Raw genomic sequence first — 19,879 nt, 5'->3', positions numbered from 1 at the left:
CAGGTAGTGTGGTATTCCCATCTCTTTCAGAATTTTCCACAGTTTGTTGTGATCCACACAGTCAAAGGCTTTGGCATAGTCAATAAAGCAAAAGTAGATGGCTTACTGGAACTCTCTTGTTTATTCGATGATCTAGTGAATGTTGACAGTTTGATCTCTGGTTCCTCTGCCGTTTCTAAATCCAGCTTGAACATCTGGAAGTTCACGGTTCATGTGCTGTTAAAGCCTGGCTTGGAGAATTTTTAGCATTACTTTGCTAGTGTGTGAGATGAGTACGATTGTGCGGACCTTTGAACATTCTTTGGCATTGCCTTTCTTTGGGATTGGAGTGAAAACTGACCTATTCCAGTCCTGTGGACACTGCTTAGTTTTCCAGATTTTGCTGGCATATTGAATGTAGCATATTGGGCTGCATATTGCTGGCTTATTGGGCTTCCCTGATAGCTGAGTTGGTAAAGAATCCACCTGCAGTGCAGGAGACCGTGGTTCGATTCCTGGGTCAGGAAGATCTGCTGGAGAAGGGAAAGGCTACCTACTCCAGTATTCTGGCCTGGAGAATTCCACAGGGTTGCAAAGAGTCGGACACGACTGAGCAACTTTCACCTTCTTTTACTTTCAACTTTGAAAGCACTTTGACAGCATCATCTGATTTGAAATAGCTCAACTGGAATGCCATCACCTCCACTAACTTTGTTCGTAGTGATGCTTCCTAAGGCCCACTTGACTTTGCATTCCAGGATATCTGGCTTTAGGTGAGTATTCACACCATCATGGTTATCTGGGTCATGAAGATTTTTTTTTTCTATAATTCTGTGTATTCTTGCTACCTCTTCTTAATATCTTCTGCTTCTGTTAGGTCCATACCATTTCTGTCCTTTATTGTGCTCATCTTTGCATGAAATGTGCCCTTGGTGTCTCTAATTTTCTTGAAGAGATCTCTAGTCTTTCCCATTCTGTTGTTTTCCTCTATTTCTTTGCATTGATGTCTGAGGAAGGCTTTCTTATTGCTGCTTGCTTTTCTTTGGAACTCTGCATTCAAATAAGCATATCTTTTTTTTTTTTCCTCCTTTGCCTTTTGCTCCTCTTCTTTTCTCAGCAATTTGTAAGGCCTCTCCAGACAGCCATTTTGCTTCTTTCCATTTCTTTTTCTTGGGAATGGTCTTGATTACCACCCCCCTGTACATTGTCAGGGCTTCCCTGGTAGCTTAGACGGTAAAGCCTCTGCCTACAATGTGGGAAATCCATGTTTGATCCCTGGGTCAGGAAGATCCCCTGGAGAAGGAAATGGCAACCCACTCCAGTACTCTTGCCCGGAAAATCCCATGGACCAAGGAGCCTGGTAGGCTGCAGTCCATGTGTTCCTAAAGAGTTGGACATGACTGTACATTGTCAGAACCTCTGTCCTTAGTTCTTCAGGCACCCTTCCTCTCTGCCTCTGGGTGGGGAGGGACCTGTATGCAGCTGGCTAGCTCTTCTTTGGTGTTTGCTCAAACCTTTGTTCTGTGAGTGGGCCAGGCTGAGCATTAGGTTGTTATGTTATGTTTGAGCCTTTGGCCGGAAAGTTCTCTTTTCTGCAGTTGCAGTTAGGCATGTATTCCCCCGCATGTGGGTGCGTTTCCTACTGTGTGGAAACTTCTCATTCACGACTCCCTGCCTAGGGTAGGTTTCTGTCCCTAACTCCTTTGTCTCTCTTTTTGTCTTTTATATTTTGTCCTGCCTCCTTTAGAAGAGAATGGGCTGCCTTTTGGGGGGCCTGGTGTCTTCCGCCAGTGTTCAGAAGTTGTTTTGTGGAAGTTACTCAGCATTCAAATGATTTTTGATGAATTTGTGGGGGAGAAAGTGGTCTCCCTGTCCTATTCCGCCATCTTGAAGCAGATGAGTCACGTACCAGCAAATATAGACATCATGAAATATCACCACTAAATATTTAAGTTTGCATATTTTAATATGACATTCTTACATAATCAGAATAACATCATTTTTAAATGAGTTGCATTAGTTCAATGATACAGTCTGCTTTTTCTTTTTTTTAAGGAATTCAGACAACTTGCCTTGTATATTGTTCCATGATCTGGATTTACTTGTTTCCTCACGATTAAATTCAGTGACTAATTTTTACACAAGTACTATAGCAATTATCTGTGTACTTTTTACTGCATTATATCAGGAGACATATAATGTTCACTTCAGTTCAGTCGCTCAGTTGTGTCTGACTCTTTGCAACCCCATGGACTGCAGCACACCAGGCTTCCCTGTCCGTTGCTGACTCCAGGAGCTTGCTCAGACTCATGCCCATTGAGTTGGTGATGCCATCCAACCATCTCATCCTCTGTTGTCCCCTTCTTCTCCTGCATTCAATCTTACCCAGCATCAGTGTCTTTTCCAGTGAGTCAGTTCTTCACATCAGGTGGCCAAAAGTATTGGAGTTTCAGCTTCAGCATCAGTCCTTCTGATGAACACTCAGGACTGATCTCCTTTAGGATGTACAGGTTCTGTCTCCTTGCAGTCCAAGGGACTCTCAAGAGTCTTTTCCAACACCACACTTCAAAAGCATCAATTCTTCGTAGCTCAGCTTTCTTTATAGTCACGCTCTCACATCCATACATGACTACTGGAAAAACAATAGCTTTCACTAGATATAATGTTAGTTCTTTCAGATACCAGAGGTGAAATCAATTACTTGATCGTGGTGGGGATCCCTGCATCTTTGTGTTGTACAAGTATATCCTTCCCTGGTAATAAGTGTTTGCAGGAGGTGAATAGGTTAAGAGGGGAGAATACTTAGAAATTATGTAACTATCCTATTTCTTGGTACTTTACTCAGTGATTGTAACATCCATTGATAATCTCTGCCTGAATTTGGTGTTTCATTGATGATTGTGAAAGGGTGATTTTGAACATTCTGTCTTTGCATCTACGTTAATTAGTTGGTATTTGTCTATAAAGGAGAGCTCTTCCTTCCTCCATTTTCCCCTTGGAGTATCTCTATTCAAAGCTTCTTGTTTATTCATTAACCCATTACTGTGATTATTCTTCACTCTTCAAGTTGCCCTAAATTTCCGGTGGAGACCAACTCCCATGTCATTGAATGCCTCTGTTAGTCTTTGCTTTCTGGCTCAGTAAAATATTCTAAGCCTACTTTATACTTATTCCTGGAACTGAAAGAAGCATTTCTTTTTCTTTTGAGGAGTCCTTCCTCCTTTTGTAGGAAACAATGTTTAGAAAGCAACACCTGGGTAAGTTACACTCTTTACTGTAGCGATAGTATCGTTTTCAGACTTTTTTAATAGAGCTAAGATGTATGTACATATGTGTGTGTATGTATGTGTCATATAAATTAATAAAGACATATATATAACTTACTACTTTAATTGGACTGACCCGATGGACGTGAGTCTGAGTGAACTCCGGGAGTTGGTGATGGACAAGGAGGCCTGATGTGCTGCGATTCATGGGGTCGCAAAGAGTTTGACACGACTGAGCGACTGAACTGAACTGAAGCTAATACTGTAGGGTTTTTCCTCTGTTTTCCTCATTCTGAGTTTTATCTGCTTTCTACAAGTTGAAACCCTGGATCCCACCAATATTATGTATTTGGTCATTTGGGCTCTCTTTCCGTATTTATACAATTGTTGCAGAATTTCAATGCCAGTATGATCTTTGAAAACAAATTATGGACTGGACTTAGTCTCTGTGCCATTCCTTTCTTTTACCTACATTATGTGTCAGTTTTCTTAGCATACAACCTTTAAGCTTTCTTGTATGTTTGTGTTACCAGTTTTCTTGAGAACAAAAATTCTCCTGACTCATAAACTGAGTTGTATGTGCATGTTAGATACAGTTTAGTGTCTCTTATGTTCATATACATTTTTGCTGTAAGATATGTGTTGGAATCATATATTCATGTTAGAATAGTTTTCTGAGGAAAAAATAGATCCACAGAAAACATAGTGTAATGGACACAACATCTTTATCATAGAAGTAGTGAACTGTACAGAGCCAGTTACAAAGTGGTAGTGAGTCTGCAGCCCTTCAGAGGCATTGGGTCTATTTAATATATTTCCATGTATTAGGTAGTATCCTGAATACGTGTGGCACAACCAGAGAGAAATCACTGTCGAAATCTTGGTGCAGCATGTTGTTTACCAACTTTTCTCTCTTCATCATACTAGAACCATAAGTAGTAGGTGGTTCTGCTCAACCCAGATTTCTCTCCATATAAAATCATCCATAGAGATTAACTGGGGCTTCCCTGATAGCTCAGTTGGTGAAGAACCCACCTGCAATGTGGGAGACCCTGGTTTGATTCCTTGGTTGGGAAGATCTGCTGAAGAAGAGATATGCTACCAACTCCAGTATTCTTGGGCTTCCCTTGTGGCTCAGCAGGTAAATAATCCACCTGCAATGCAGAAGACCTGGGTTGGGAAGATCCCCTGGAGAATGGAAAGGCTACCCACTCCAGTATTAATTTGATGTTTTATGAAGACATACTCTGATTTATCTATGCAATATATTAAGTAGCTGTTGTTCAGCCACTTGAGTCGTGTCCAGCTCTTTTTGACCCATGGACTGCAGCACACCAGGCTTCCCTGTCCATCACTGTCTTCCAGAGTTTGCTCAAACTCATGTCCATTGAGTTGTTGATGCTATCCAACCATCTCATCCTTTGCTGCCTCTTCTTTTGAATTCAATCTTTATAATTTTATAATTCAGTCTTTATAATTCATCATAAACATAACTGTAAAAAGCATACATTGGGATTTTGATGTCTGTTACTTTATAGGAAATTTGATTAACCTTAAAAAGAGAAACCATGTTTCTTTAAAAATCCCTTCAAGGGATAAAAAGATAAAATATACATTCATTATAGGAGCTGTGTTAAGTATATACAACTATAGATGAGCTAATAATACTTGATGATAATATAAAATGTCAGATCATTTGGATTAAGTGATTTTTTTCTTGTTTTCATAATAAAAGATTGGAAAAATTTAATAGAAGAGCTTTATCAGACCTGTGCCCTGCAGTTGCTGCTTAAGCCTTTCTGGATGCTTGGCCATAACTTGACTGCCTTCTTCAGGCTACATGTGAATGGATTAGAAACGTTTACAGTGTACCCTCCATTCATGATCTTGCATCTCTAATATTCCTATGAACTATTAAAAAAGAAAATACTTTTTAGCTATCAGTGTTGGAAAAGTGCTTATTTAAGTGCTTAGAGCACTTGTGGTTCTCAGCTTTCAGTTTCAGGAGACAGTGAAGTTGGTAGGGTTCTAATAAGTACTAGTGATGCCTTTGCTCATTAGAATAAGCTGACACAAATCTTTGCAAGAAGCCAGTGACTTCCTTTGTCATTAGTTAGGCTTAAGCATGAAGAAGTTGGAAAATGGAGGGATAAGATGTAATGGAGTTAAGTTTAGAGAACAGGGTTTATGTTATTGGACATATGTTAATATTTGCACATTCCTTCTACCAAGTCTTTTATATTCTAAATAGACATTATCAACATTGAAATATGTATTTCTTAGGCTTATTGAATTACTTTTTGTGACAGACATATCTGGTTTCTAGTCCGATTGCTACTAAATTATATTCAACAGAAGAAAGCCCCATTTACCTTGTCAGTATTAAATTTTCACTAAGTATTGTATTTGTGTTGAAAAAAAATGTAATTTTCTCAGCTCCCCTGGAATTCTTTATTCCAGCCAGATGGATTCCTAACTAGAAGCAAAATGTGTAGAAAATTTTGCTGGTTGTTTTTGCGTGGTAGATGCTAAAGGAGTATGTGTAAGAAACAGGTCATATCTTCATTTATATACTATTTTAATAGCCTCATAGATTTTCCCAACTAGACCATTATAGTAACATTCTAAGTGGTTTACAAACATTTATTTTCTCTTCCTCTAATATATTATGCCCTCTGCTGCCAATTACAGCTTTCTTAATCAATATTTTACATAATCTACTTCTTTCAAAACACTCAGTAGCTGTTCACTATTTACACAATAAAGTTAAGATCTTGTTTATCTTTCTATTGGAAGAGAGGTATCAGTTTCTTCTTTCCTATTTTTTGACATGAAACTTATATTCTATTATTTAACTACGTAATACACATTTCAGACTGGGTAGTCTTTGTTTATTCTCTTCTCTTACCTTAATATCCTCTTCCGGTCCTTCCTTGCTTACTATTTAGCCCTTCCATTCTTTCCTGAATATTTTCACATTCACACTTCTGTCCCGCTGCTCTATCTCACTGTGATTTCCTTCTTTATATGCTGTATGGCACCTGCAGTCTGCAGTTTTTTTTTTTCAGTATATGTATCTCATTTGTATGTTAGTGTGTGTCTTTTCTATTCTCTCACAAGCATCTTAGAGGTGGAGACTGTGATGTATCTCTTTTATTATTTGCAGAACATATGAAAACACTGAATACATATCATTGATGATTAAGATGTACATTCTGTATTGCATGTGAAATTGATATTAGGAACATACTAGGAGCTGTTTTAGTCATTATAATCTTTCAGGTCAAGACCACTATTCCTTTGACAAATAGCATATATTTGTGATGGTATATGGTGTGAGGTATTTCTTTTTTCCTTCTAAAGTATAGTGAAGCAGATTGATCTTGAAAGGGACATTAATCTGTGACATAAATCTGACTAAGCAGGCTTTTAGTCAGACTCTCCAGATTTCACAGTCTCTAATTTAGAGTTACTTAGGGTGTGTGGGGTTGTGTGTGTATTGTATATATGCACAGACTCTGTAGGAAATTATATTATTCATCATCAAACCTTAAATACCTATTCTGGACTAGGTCTTAGCCACTGAACAATCAGTGCATAAACATAAAATGCATAAACAGAACAATATGTACATAAATAGCGCTGCATGGTAGCTGAGAAACTGTAGAGATTTGAAGGGGGGCATTTTGGAGCAAGCTTTTTGAAAGAATGGAGGACATATTAAGCAAAGGATTTAATACTTTAAAGCTTAAAGAATGAACACGGAGTGTCAAACAGAGAGACCCTTTGAGTGTGTGGTATGTTCATATGGACATAGATTGCAGATGTAAATTGTGGCCAGGGGGTGGGAGACGTTGTGTTCTGTTCTGCCCAAGGTCTTCGTTATGTAGGCCATTATCTAGGACTTTGGAGCAGACGATAGAACCCACGGTTGATTATTGGAAATTAAACTGAGAACGTGGACAGTGTGGAAACAGAGTTTGACAGCAAAATGAAACCGTCTTCTTTGGTTTCTCAATACCACTTATCACATCTTCTTGTTTTATTTTTTTCAGAGTATTTCTAATTATCTGACATTTTGTGTGTAGTTGGATGAGGCATCTTTTTTTTCATGGAATGTATTCTTGAGGTCAGGGCCCTTCCATTTATTATTCAGTCCTTCATTACCTGACACATTGTTGGCACTAGAATATATTTGTGGAGTGAATGAATGTATACCTAATAGAATCTAACAGGTCTGCAGTTGGTTATCACATGATGAGGGAAAAGTTCAAGATTATCCTAGTCATATCATTCCTTAAGATATTATACACGATGTTGAATACTAAAATTTGATTGTTCTCTTCCTGCTTTGCAAAATGAAGCATTTTCATTTCTTAGAATATCATCATTGTAAGAATGCCAGTTTTTGAAGATTTGCCATTTCCCTGTTTTGTTTTAAAATTTAAAATGTGTTTTTGTGTAAAATGTTCCTTTGTATAAAAATAACCTGTTTTCCTAATTTGTAATGACGTCCTGTTAACGACTTATTTATGTTTTTAATGGGAGCACTGTTCTCTTCAAGTTTATCAGTCTACAGAAATGTTCAGGCTCACTTAATCATCAGTGCCAGTTCACTGTATGACGTTACTATACATATTTTCTTTGAAAATAACTGGTGAATTTGTTGTTGTCTGATTGCTCTGTCATGTTTGACTCTTTGCAACCCCATGGACTGCAGCCCACCAGGCTCCTCTGCCCATGGGATCCTCTAGGCAAGAATACTGGAGTGAGTTGCCATTTCCTTCTTCAGGGGGTCTTCCTGACCCAGGGATTGAACCCTCGTCTTCTGCATTGGTAGGGGGCTTCTTTACCACTTAGCCTCCAGGGAAGCCCCGATATTATGTTCCATATGACAAAAATCTTATCAGATTTTAGAGCTCATGTTCGTCCTAACTCTGTTTTCACTTAGGATTCGAAGAGAAGCTGTGAGGCACTGTTTAAACAGAGAGCATGTTCTCATTTATATCACAGCTTCAGTTCATCAGCATCTTAAATTCTTTCTTTCTCTAGGGTCTCATGCCTGCTACTCCTGCTCCCTGAGATGTTCTTTCTTGAGCTCTTTGCAGCGATGGATTTTTCTCTTCCTTGGAATTTGAGCATTAATGTCCCTTCATCTGAGAAGCCTTTTATAACCATGTCATCTAAGTAGATCTTCCATTGTTTTCTGTAATACAATTCTGTGTAATTTTTCTCTCAGCATTTATTTTAGCTTTGAATCATTTTCTCTCATTTGGTTGGTCTCCTCAGTAAAACCTCAGCTCCATGAAAGCAGGCCTTGGAACCTTGGAGATAGCTCACTTTTTGCTATTAGATGCTCATGTTAAATGTTATTTAAGCACCAAAGCTTTACAAGCTTCTATTTCATTGAACAGATACAGAATATATATAATACAGATTTCTGCCTACTGAACATAATGCAGTTTCAGGCTGATGTTTACAGTGGTAGGTTTTTTGCACTGTTTTACCATAAAATGTGCCCTTAAGGTCTTTATGCTAAATGACCGAAGATCAAAGCTTTGTTCATTTTTAGCTCTTTTAAATAGATATATTTCAATCATAGCAATGTCATGTGGCTCCTTGTTAATAAAAAAGGGCTTACACTATCCCTAGCCCTTGCATTCACCTGTTCGCACAGTTAGCCATAGGCAATCTGTTATTGCTTTGGGTTTTTTTTTATTTTTAATCTCTAAAGGTTACTTTTGTATATTTCATACAGTACACTTAATCGTTACATTTCTGGTTCTAACAAGTGAGGATTTAACTCATCTCACCTCTTATCATTTTTATAGCTTTTTTCTTTTATTATTATAACAGTAAAGAGCAACCTTCTGTTACTTATTCATAAGTGATATCTCTTGATTCCATAAGTTGAAGGTTAGCAAGTATAACCTCTCCTCCCCTCTTACCCACCAAATCCCTGTTACCTCTATTTCTATATTGTTACCTCTATTTCTATATTGTCATCGTTGATAGCATTGTCATCATTGATAGACCATCATCATGTCTGTCTGTAGGTTGACTTATTGTTTCCACATAAATAACATCAGTTGCAAAGTAGTAGGTTTTTATTATGGTTCCTTTTCTACAGTGTCGTGCTATTGCTTATAACTCTACTTCTGTGTAAAAGAAAATGTTCAAAATAATTAATTTTTCCCATTACCTATTAATCTAGATAATGATACATTTTAATTTTTTTCTTACTTAGACATTGCCTTCTATATTCAATTTGTTGTCATCATTCTTACTGTTATGGGGCCAAATACGTTCCCTACAGTCTTTTATATCGTCCAACGCTTTCTAATTATAATGGTTGCTTAGAATCTATTCTCTTCTTCATCTCGAGGTCCAATTAAATTCCTGTTCTGATTTGTATTTCACAGCCTTGTAGTCGGATCTCAGCTTTCTTACACATCTCCTGCCTTTCCTCCTGCACCATATCCTGCCTAGTCATCCTTTTTTTTTTTTTTCTTACAGTTCCTTTAATATATTCTCAGGTTTTCTCATTTTTTTCCCATTCCTAGTACCTTTCTGTTAATTATATCTTAAGGTAAGTTCACATAATTTACATTTCTTCAAACATGTTTATTTCAAACTTCATCAGTTGTTTGGCTTGATGTAATTCTAGATGGAAAATGACACACCCTCAAAACTCTGCAGGCACCGAGCGCTGCCGTTAGCCGGTCCAGTCCCCGTCTCACTGTTTGCCCTTGTTAAATACTTTTCTCCTCGGAAAGTCTTTAGGACCTTCTTTTTATCTTAACGTTCTAAAGTATCACAACATGTTGTTCTTTTCTTATTCCACTTATTCAGAACCTGGCAAGTAATTTAATTTGAATACTTAGTCCCTTTAATTGTATTATGTTTCCAGAAATACTTCCTTTGTCTCTTCTCTTTCTGGAGCTCTTTCTGTTTGAAAGTTGGATTTATTGGATTAAATATCTAGGTCCCTTTCTCCTTCCTCCCTGTAGCATAGTCTACCTATATCCTTTTTGTTCTGTGAATTTTATTTAACTCCGTATTTGAGAAATTATACTTCCTCTTTAAAGTGCCCTCTCATTTTATTTGCTCTTTTTTATATGGCATTGTTATTTTTTTTATGACTACTGTTGGGAAAAGCAGTCAACCATGGGCTGCGATCATCCTGCCTGTTCTTGCTGGGCACACCAAGAAAGCAAAGGATTGTGTGTGCAATGACAAGCCTTAAGGAGTGGCGTTATGTCTTTCCCTAGAGCACAGAGTTGGTCATCATGTACTAGAAAAATAGTAAGTCCCCTAACTCAGTAGTGCAATCCTGTAACCCAGTCAGCTGTGTGTGTGGACATCCAAGAAGGGCCTTTTGTGTCATCCCGTGAACTCGGGGGGCCCAGGGAACTGGTGCATACAAACGTGAAGAATAAAGTCCTCTAGGTCTCTGGCCCCGAGTCCTGTGGCTTCTGCCAGCACCCGAGACAGTAACAGGCTGGCTTGTTAGCAAGACGAAACCTCCAACCCAGCAGCTTTGCGCTTCTCATCCAGTATTTTCCTAGGTTCTTCTGTATTGCCGTCTTCTTGGAGATTGTAATTTCGTCCATCAAAACTTTTCCACTAGCCTTACGTTTTCCAGGTATTCCTTGAAATCTCTTTATCTGCTGGTGACTCCTTTCCAAGTTTTTTTGTGATTGTAGGATTAGACCTTTTTCTATCTATATTTCTTTGGGAGAGGGACTTACCATATCTCCTGTGAAGAGTCAACTACATGGAAGAAGCTCCCTCTCCTTTTTTTAAGTTTTAGCAATCACTGTTGCTTCATTTTCCATGACTGTGCCTACATCCTTTTGCAACCAGCCTTTCCTTATTTCTCCTCCGTGCCTACATCAAAAAATAGAGCTTCTGTATCTGGTGTATCAACAAAATGTCCAATAGAAATGAATTCAAAATAAGAGTAAAGATGCTCTTAGAGGAGGGCTTGTTTGTGGCATTTGGTTTAGCTAATCAAATCTTTGCTTACTTTTAGGTGCAAACGTAAATGCGTTTTTAGATAGATAGAATACATAAAGGTGGAGTATAACTGATATTTACAGTTTTAAAACATCCATGATATTTATTTCTCTGTTAAAGTGAATTGTAAAATTCTTAAAAATTGCTCTGTGCTTTTTACTAAAAATCATTAGAAGATTTAAGTTATATATATATAGGAAATGGCACAAAATGATTTTATCCCCTAGAATAAGAGTTGTCGTGCTTCTTATACAAAGGGCCAGGATGAGCTTTTTGCCCTCACACATTCTACTAGAACTCCTCAACTCTGCCCTTATGTAGCTTAATAGCAGCCGCAGCAATAAGTAAATGAATCAATGTGGCTGTGTTGCAGGAAACCTTTATTCATGAATGATAAAAATTTGAATTTTATATAATTTTTATGTGTCATGAAATATTCTTTTTTTTTTTCCCCACAGCCATTTAAAATATAAAATCTGCTCTTAGCTTGCAGTCCTTACTAAAGCCAGGGTAACTTTTGCCCCAGAATTCCTCTTTTATTAGTAGCTTTGTTAACATTTGAATGCTGATAATGTTTCCACTCTGTCCCATTATCCTTATCAGACTAGCTAACGAAGAATATCAAATACTGGCTAACTCCTGGCGCTATTCATCTGCCTTTTGTAACAAACTCTTCTTCAGTAAAGTGGACTATGATGAGGGAACAGACATTTTTCAACAGGTAAGAGAGTTATATTTTGTTTCAATAGCATATTTATTAGAGTTGGTTATGGTTGATACGTCTTTGTGTGCCAGGTAAAAACACAGTTTAGCGACTCCAATGAGTAGTTACTAAATTCTGTGATATGATTAATTACAGTTAATATTATCTTTATCAGTACAGTTTTTGCCATTAGTGAATAAACACATTTTAGCTTTTCCATCATAGAGGAAATACGTTTTTTTTTTCCCCGTCATACAGTGGCAGTTTACATGCTGCTGCTGCTAAGTTGCTTCAGTCGTGTCCGACTCTGTGTGACCCATTAACTTTATTTTGATATTTAACTGTATGTGCTTTGGGTGGTATTTTGCATAAATTTGTGAAATTTTATACAAGATTCAAGGTAAGTTTTACATGGGGCTTCCCTGGTAGCTTGATGGTAAAGAATCTACCAGCAATACAGGAGACAAATGTTCAGTCCCTAGGTCAGGAAGATCCACTGGAGGATGAATGGCAACTCACTCCAGTATTTTTGCCTGGAGAATCCCATGGACAGAGGGGCCTGGTGGGCTACAGTCCACAGGGTTGCCAAAGAGTAGGGTACGACTGAGCAACTAAATAGCAACAAAAAAGTTTTGCTTAACCTTTAAGCTGTTTTAGGGGGATAAAAGGCCTTTAAGGGGGGTGAGTGTGAGTGAAAGTTGGTGTCATGTCCGACTCTTTGTGACCCCATGGACCATATAGTCCGTGGAATTCTCCAGGCCAGTATCCTGGAGTGGGTAGCCGTTCCCTCCTCCAGGGGATCTTCCCAACCCAGGGATCAAACCCAGGTCTCCTGCATTGAAGGCAGATTCTTTACCAGCTGAGCCATAAGGGAAGCCCTTTAAGGGGGGTAATTAAGGTTAAATGGTGTCATAAGGATAAAACTAGAAATCAGTGAAGAAGAATGAATTATCAGTCTGAAAGCAAGCAAGCAAAAATATTCACTAATGGTCCACTTAAAATTAGCTTGAGTCTAAATGCTTTTCCATGACCTGGTAAAGAACTGGGTCAGACAATGTGAGGAGAAAAAAGAGATGAGAATACCCAAACTAATCCATGCTGGGTACTGCAACGAGTTGTACATTTGAAGGCATGGTCAAGTACTGATAAACACAAAAAATTAATAACTATAGGTTAATAGCAGGGATCAGGGAGCCAGACAGTTGAGCTCAGATTTTATCTACATATTTTATCATCTCCATATATTAACTTTGTATTCTTGGACAAGGGACGTAACCTCTCTATACCTTAATGTCTTGATGTACGAAACAGATAAAAATGATATATTTTTCTTTGGATTGTTGTGAAACTAAATGAAAGAAAACACATGAACCACTTAGAAGTGTCCCTGGAATATAAAGACTCAATGTTAGCAGTGATGATGATATAATCTTGACAAATTTCAATAGGATTGGTATCCTTATAAGAAGTAGGACATGAGTCTTTTTCAATTAGTGTCTCATCCTTATGACATCATTTAAGGGGAAGTTCAGTTCGGACGTGAGCCTGAGTGAATTCCGGGAGATGATGATGGACAGGGAGGCCTGGCGTGCTGTGATTCATTCAGTTTAGTCACTCAGTCGTGTCCGACTCTTTGCATCCCCATGAATCACAGCACACCAGGCCATCCTGTCTATCACCAACTCCCAGAGTTTACCCGAACTCACGTCCATCGAGTCGGTGATGCCATCCAGCCATCTCATCCTGTGTCGCCCCCTTCTCCTCCTGCCCCCAATCCCTCCCAGCATCAGAGTCTTTTCCAATGAGTCAACTCTTCGCATGAGGTGGCCAAAGTACTGGAGTTTCAGCTTCAGCATCAGTCCTTCCAATGAACACCCAGGACTGATCTCCTTTAAGATGGACTGGTTGGACCTTCTTGCAGTCCAAGGGACTCTCAAGAGTCTTCTCCAGCCCCACAGTTCAAAAGTATCAATTCTTCGGCACTCAGCTTTGTTTACAGTCCAACTCTCACATCCATACATGACCACTGGAACAACCATAGCCTTGACTAGACGGACCTTAGTTGGCAAAGTAATGTCTCTGCTTTTGAATATGCTATCTAGGTTGGTCATAACTTTTCTTCCACGGAGTAAGTGTCTTTTAATTTCATGGCTGCAATCACCATCTGCAGTAATTCTGGAGCCCCCCCAAATAAAGTCTGACACTGTTTCCACTCTTTCCCCATCTATTTCCCATGAAGTGATGAGACCAGATGCCATGATCTTAGTTTTCTGAATGTTGAGCTTTAAGGGGGGTATATCAGGTTAAATGATGTCATGTAGAAATTTGATAGTCCTGGGCTTGTTAGGGACTTGTTCAGAAGTAAATTGTATGTGACTCCCGTGTGATGGCTGAGGCTAAGTGTCTGACAACAGACCAGGAAGTCAGAGCTGTGTTAGAGGGAGCTCTGCACTAGCAGTCATTTTGGCTGTAACTGTTTCGTGTGCACCTATCAGGAAAACACACATGAACAAAATGTGGAGTGGGAGAAAGGAATTGGTGACTGTGTTTTGTTCAATTTAGTAAAAATTACTAAATGTCCATAACATGTACGCTCCAGCTGGTACTGCTGTATCTTTACCTTGAACCATGATCTAATGTTTGTTGTTACTTGAATGTTTTTTTTCTCATTGTTGCAGAATGTTGAACTATATATATTGTAAGCTGGGGCCAAAAAGCTCCTTGCCTTTCATTTGAAGCATTTTTCATAATTCTTGAGCAGCAAGAATTTAATCTGTATCTATGCTTTCCAGGTTACTCTCCAATGCAAATTAACCTCATGTTTGTTCTTAGATTATTATTAATAAACACCATTTATACTAGGGTGGTGTGTATTCAATATACTTTTCAAATGAAACTTGCCTTTAGAAAATAATTAATGAGATGTAACCATTTTAAGACAGTTGAAATAACAGAGGAGGTGAACAGAAAAAATTTTTTTAATTAAAAAAGAAGTCAATATACTCGAAATTAATTACAGAACATAATTATATCTCTTATCAAATACCAACCTTTTTGTTTAACAACTGCTTAAGAAGTGAAAATCATCCGTGTACCCCCAAATTACAGTATTTGTTTTTCACTTTGAATCATTTCATTCTCTAGTTGTAGAATTCTAGAAAATAAAGAAGGAAATGACCAATGAAATAGATGGATGCAGCTGAGAATATGAATGATGTATGTGAAGGTTCAGCAAACTTGGCCTAATTCATAAGTTCTTTTCTATTTAGCAGTATATCAAGATGAATAAAAACAGTAGTTAAGCTCTGGAAATCCACTTGGATTTTTCATAATAAATGCTGTCTTTCCAAAATTCACGCAGGAAAGAAAAGCTGGGATATTAGATTTAGTCTTTTTATCTCATGTTTTACAGCTCAACATTAACTCCGCTCCTACGTTCATGCATTTTCCTCCAAAAGGCAGACCTAAGAGAGCTGATACTTTTGACCTTCAAAGAATTGGATTTGGTGCTGAACAACTAGCAAAGTGGATTGCTGACAGAACGGATGTTCATGTATGTTTTTATTCCCCGAAGTTTTAATAATAGGCTAATTAGCTTGTTTTGGTATAACATTATAATAAGGCCACAGGATTTTTTTCAGTTTCTCCTGCTTTAGGAAAACTGCATCTGATAGCTGTAAGCTGAACTTTGAGTTAGGTGAATTTAAATAATAAATGAATAATGGTTCTTAAAATATCAATGAACCATTAAAGAATACATGTTAGGCACAAAGTAATTTCAGAGGCTAAAGAATATACTGAATATTGCTCAGTGGTCTTAGTAATCAAAGACACTCTAATTAAAAAACCAGGTGTATAATTTTTATCTATCCTTTGGGCAAATAACAATAGGATAATACCCACTTTTCATGAGCCATATGAGACAATGTCACTGGCATACGCTGTTCTCAGGACCATAAATTCTAACAGTATAATTCTTCCCTTCCTTCCCTTCTCCCCCAACCATTAACTATGGGGAAAAAAATTATACATTTTAATAGAAGAAAATCACTCAGAAATCAGATATCTAAAAATGAGAATTGAATTAAATGTGTACAGTCTAGACAAACAGTGGTGTGCAACATTATTTGACATAGAAAGAAGCTCAAAGGATAACAAGTGAAAAAGTAGGATAGAAAAACAGTATTTATAGTTGATTTAGAAAAGCAAAATATTACTGAGATATGTAAAATGTTGATGGTAGTTAATGTCTATGTGGAGGGCTGTGGCTATTTTGTTCCTTAATGTCACTAGAATTTTTTACAGTGAGCAATTCTAACCAGCTATTTTAAAATTACATTTCCCTTAGACATAGTACAGGGATATTAATTTTGTGTAAGCATATTTCTCATTTGAGATAGCTGTCTCTCATACTACTATCATTGTACATAATATAGGTATTAATGATATTTTGGTGAAAATATTTAGGCAGATATTCAGTTCTACAATGTATCATTTATTTGGTACAAAATATTAAATGTAACATTGGAAAGTACTATTAGTTCTTTATAAGAAATACTCAGGTTAGAATAATTTCTGATTAAAACTATTTATCACACTTATATGTTGTTGACAGATCCACATTTGTAAAAAAAAAATACATATTTGGAAATAATTTCAAACTTTAAGTAGTTCTACAAATGGAAATAGTCTCGTCTCAATGTATACCCTATATCAGGATTCACATACTCTTAACTTTTTATGGCTTTTGCTTTGCCATTCTTACTCTCCTACCCATCCTCACCCTGTCTCTACACACATACTTACATACCCACACACATTTTTTTCTGAATCATTTTAAGGTGTATTGTCTTTCCTAAGAAGTACAGGACCATACGGTTAACACGTTCACAGACCCACATTAATATACTACTTCTATTTGAGCTTCTGTACATATTCTAGTTTTCTCAGTTGACCTACCCTCTCCCTCCTAAATAGTAAGCTCCCTGTATGGAGACATTGAGGGTCATGCAGATATGCTGCTCCTCATGAAAATTTTCTCGGTATTTAGCATCCATTGATGACTTTTACCTGATCCAGATTCCATCATGCTGGTTGTAGAGTGATGATGTTCCCGTTCTAGCACTTTGTCCATATTTCAGATTGATCCTTGGCATTTTACTGTAAGCAAGAGCCCTCCCCTCTTTGTATTTCACTCGTGCATTGGTACACAATCTTATATTGTTTTTTCCCTCCAGTGATTGTTAGTACTACGCTTAAATATTTTGGTACCAAAATTGTTCTAGGCATGATTAGTGGGAGCCCCTTCATGCTGGCCTCTTTGTTCTTGTAAAGTATTTCACCTTGTAAAGTAAGTTGGGGAAATAGGAATCCTCATACACCACTTGTGGGAATGCAAAATAGTGCAGCCACTTTGGTAAACAGTTTGACAGTTCAAACCATTAAGCATAGAGTTTCTATGTGACCCAGCAATTCTACTCCTAGGTATACATATGTAAGAGAAAAGAAAACATACACTACGCAAAAACTTATGCAAAATGTTTACCACAGCATTATTCATATAGAGCTGTAAGGAGCAAACAACCCAAATATCCAACTGATTATTTGGCTAATGGATAAGCAAAGTGTGATATCCACACAAGGAAATACTAGTCATGAAAAGGAATGAAGCAGTGGCACATTTTACAACAAGGATGAACCTTGAGAGGATCATACTGAGTGAAAGAAGCCAGTTACAAAAGACTGCATGTTATATGAAATTGCAGAGTAAATGTATGGAGTCAGAAAGTAGATTGATTAATGGTTGCTTAAGGCTGGAGAGTGAGAGGAATAAGGGAGTGGATGCCAGAAGGGAATGGGATTTCCTTTTGAAGTTATTCAAATATTCTGATACTGACTGTGGTGATGGCTGTACTTATCTGAATATGCTAAAAAAAAAAACACTGCATTGTACACTTTCAGTGGGTGGATTGTATGGTATATGGATTAAAGCTCAATAAAGTTGTTTAAAAGAAAATGTCTTAAAAAATTCCAATATGAAATAATACAAGTAGTAGTCCCCCCATCTCACCCCTCCTTTTTACCAGATGATCCCGTGTTTGGGATCATCATGATCATCTGCTTAATCATCATGAACCATAGCTCTGGGTTGAATGTAAGTAGGTTTTGCATATATTTAACTGTATTCACCTAAAAGCACCAGAAGAGCATGTTTTGTTACATAGCCATGATGTTTTAGGGCATATATTTTTGACTCATAAAGAACAAAAGGAATGTTAGTGCCTGGTATGAAAAGTAAGGTGGTACCTTTCTGAATTACATGTGTTAAAGATCAGAAGGAAAAGAATATCAGAGAAAAAATTAATATTTTTCTTTAACTTTAAAACATTTCATTGTGTTGTTACAGATTCGTGTCTTCAGGCCACCCAACTACTCTGGCACCATTGCTTTGGCTTTGTTGGTGTCACTTGTGGGTGGTTTGCTCTATTTAAGAAGGAACAACTTGGAGTTCATCTATAACAAGACTGGTTGGGCCATGGTGTCTCTGGTATGTTAACACATTCACCCTGTTTCTTTGGGTAATGGTCCAAGTTGTATAATATTAACAAAGTGATCCAGATTATAACTGTAATGAAAATCAAATCTGGATTAGAAGAATTAACTTTTAGGACTTAGGTGCTATAACTTAAGTTCACTGTTAATGTAGATTGTGCTCTCTTCCTTCAATTTTCACAACTAAAATGTAATGTCTTTCCATGTGTACTTGGCATATTACGAGTGCTAAATAAATGTTTGGTGAATACATTTAGAAATACACTAGGGATTACTGTATTTTTACTAATTACACTGAAAATACTTTTAGACTGTTTGAGTCTGAAGCACTTGGAAATGTACTCATTCAGCAGTTTTTTCCCAGCAACTCTCTTCTTTTGTCTCTACTATGTGCCTGATAATTATTAGGTACCAGAGATATAAAGGTAAGACATACACCCCACCTGATTGTAATTCACTGCAGGGATACTAATCATACTAATCAAGAGATAAAGTAAGCACACAGGATTAGAGGATTACATACTACATAGGAAGGACACCTAATCTTGAGTACCGAAAAGTCATGACAGGCTTCCTGGAGTGTGTGACGTCATTCATGTTTATTAGGTTAACAGTATCTTAAAATCTCTAGCAAGTATCTGAGTAATGATGCCTACAGTCATCTGCTCTTCATCATTTTACTTGTGATCTTGGTCAAAGCATACGGAGAAAGAAATACAGGGAATAAAAAACTGTAAAGAAAGAGATGTTACTATTTACTTAATTTGTGATTTGCCTATATGACTGTCTACGTGAAAATTTTATCACAATTTACAGAGAAAAATAAAATTAATACTAGAGTTGAACAGTGTTCTGGATTCAAGGTCTCCAGTAATCATTAAGATTTTTACACCGTAAACAATTTCGATGATTAAAAATAAAATCTCTTTCCCAAAAGGAAGAAGAAAATAATGGTACTTTAATGATAACTTAAAAGTAACAAAAGATGTATAAAACATTTATAAACAATATAAAAAATGAAGCTATTTAATATGTGTATGTATCCATATATATGCGTTTACAGCTAAGTGTCAGTTTGTTGGCTTTACCTTCATGCAGTAGCCCTCCATCCTTCCATTTTTCAGCAAACAGTGGTGTTTATGACTGAGTTAGATACAGTAGGACAGACTGATAAGTGAGCATCCCAGGTAACTCACCTTAAAGCACCCATCATGTGCAATAATAGCTAATGTCTTGAAATTCAAGCAGATCCTCTGTGGCTTTGTGGTAGACAGAGAAATAAGATTTTGAAGTTCGGATATTTTTTTTAGTGTGAGGAAGATTTTTCAAGGAAAGTTTAACTAGGTTATCAAAACGTGAG

At 37.3% G+C, this 19,879-nt stretch overlaps 1 protein-coding gene across 1 annotated transcript in view; it reads left to right on the top strand.

Annotated features, from left to right (window-relative positions):
- TUSC3 (tumor suppressor candidate 3) overlaps positions 1–19,879 on the top strand; it is a 221,634-nt gene that overhangs the window by 105,237 nt on the left and 96,518 nt on the right. The window contains exons 3-5 of the mRNA XM_052661361.1: positions 11,868–11,985; positions 15,380–15,520; positions 18,374–18,514. Coding sequence (XP_052517321.1) covers positions 11,868–11,985; positions 15,380–15,520; positions 18,374–18,514 — 400 coding nt within the window. The remainder of the gene's footprint in view (positions 1–11,867; positions 11,986–15,379; positions 15,521–18,373; positions 18,515–19,879) is intronic.

Source organism: Budorcas taxicolor, chromosome 24, assembly GCF_023091745.1.
Source record: "Budorcas taxicolor isolate Tak-1 chromosome 24, Takin1.1, whole genome shotgun sequence".
Classification (NCBI taxonomy): domain Eukaryota; kingdom Metazoa; phylum Chordata; class Mammalia; order Artiodactyla; family Bovidae; genus Budorcas; species Budorcas taxicolor.
The sequence above is the reverse complement of the archived record's forward strand: the minus strand, read 5'-3'. Positions and strand labels throughout refer to the sequence as shown.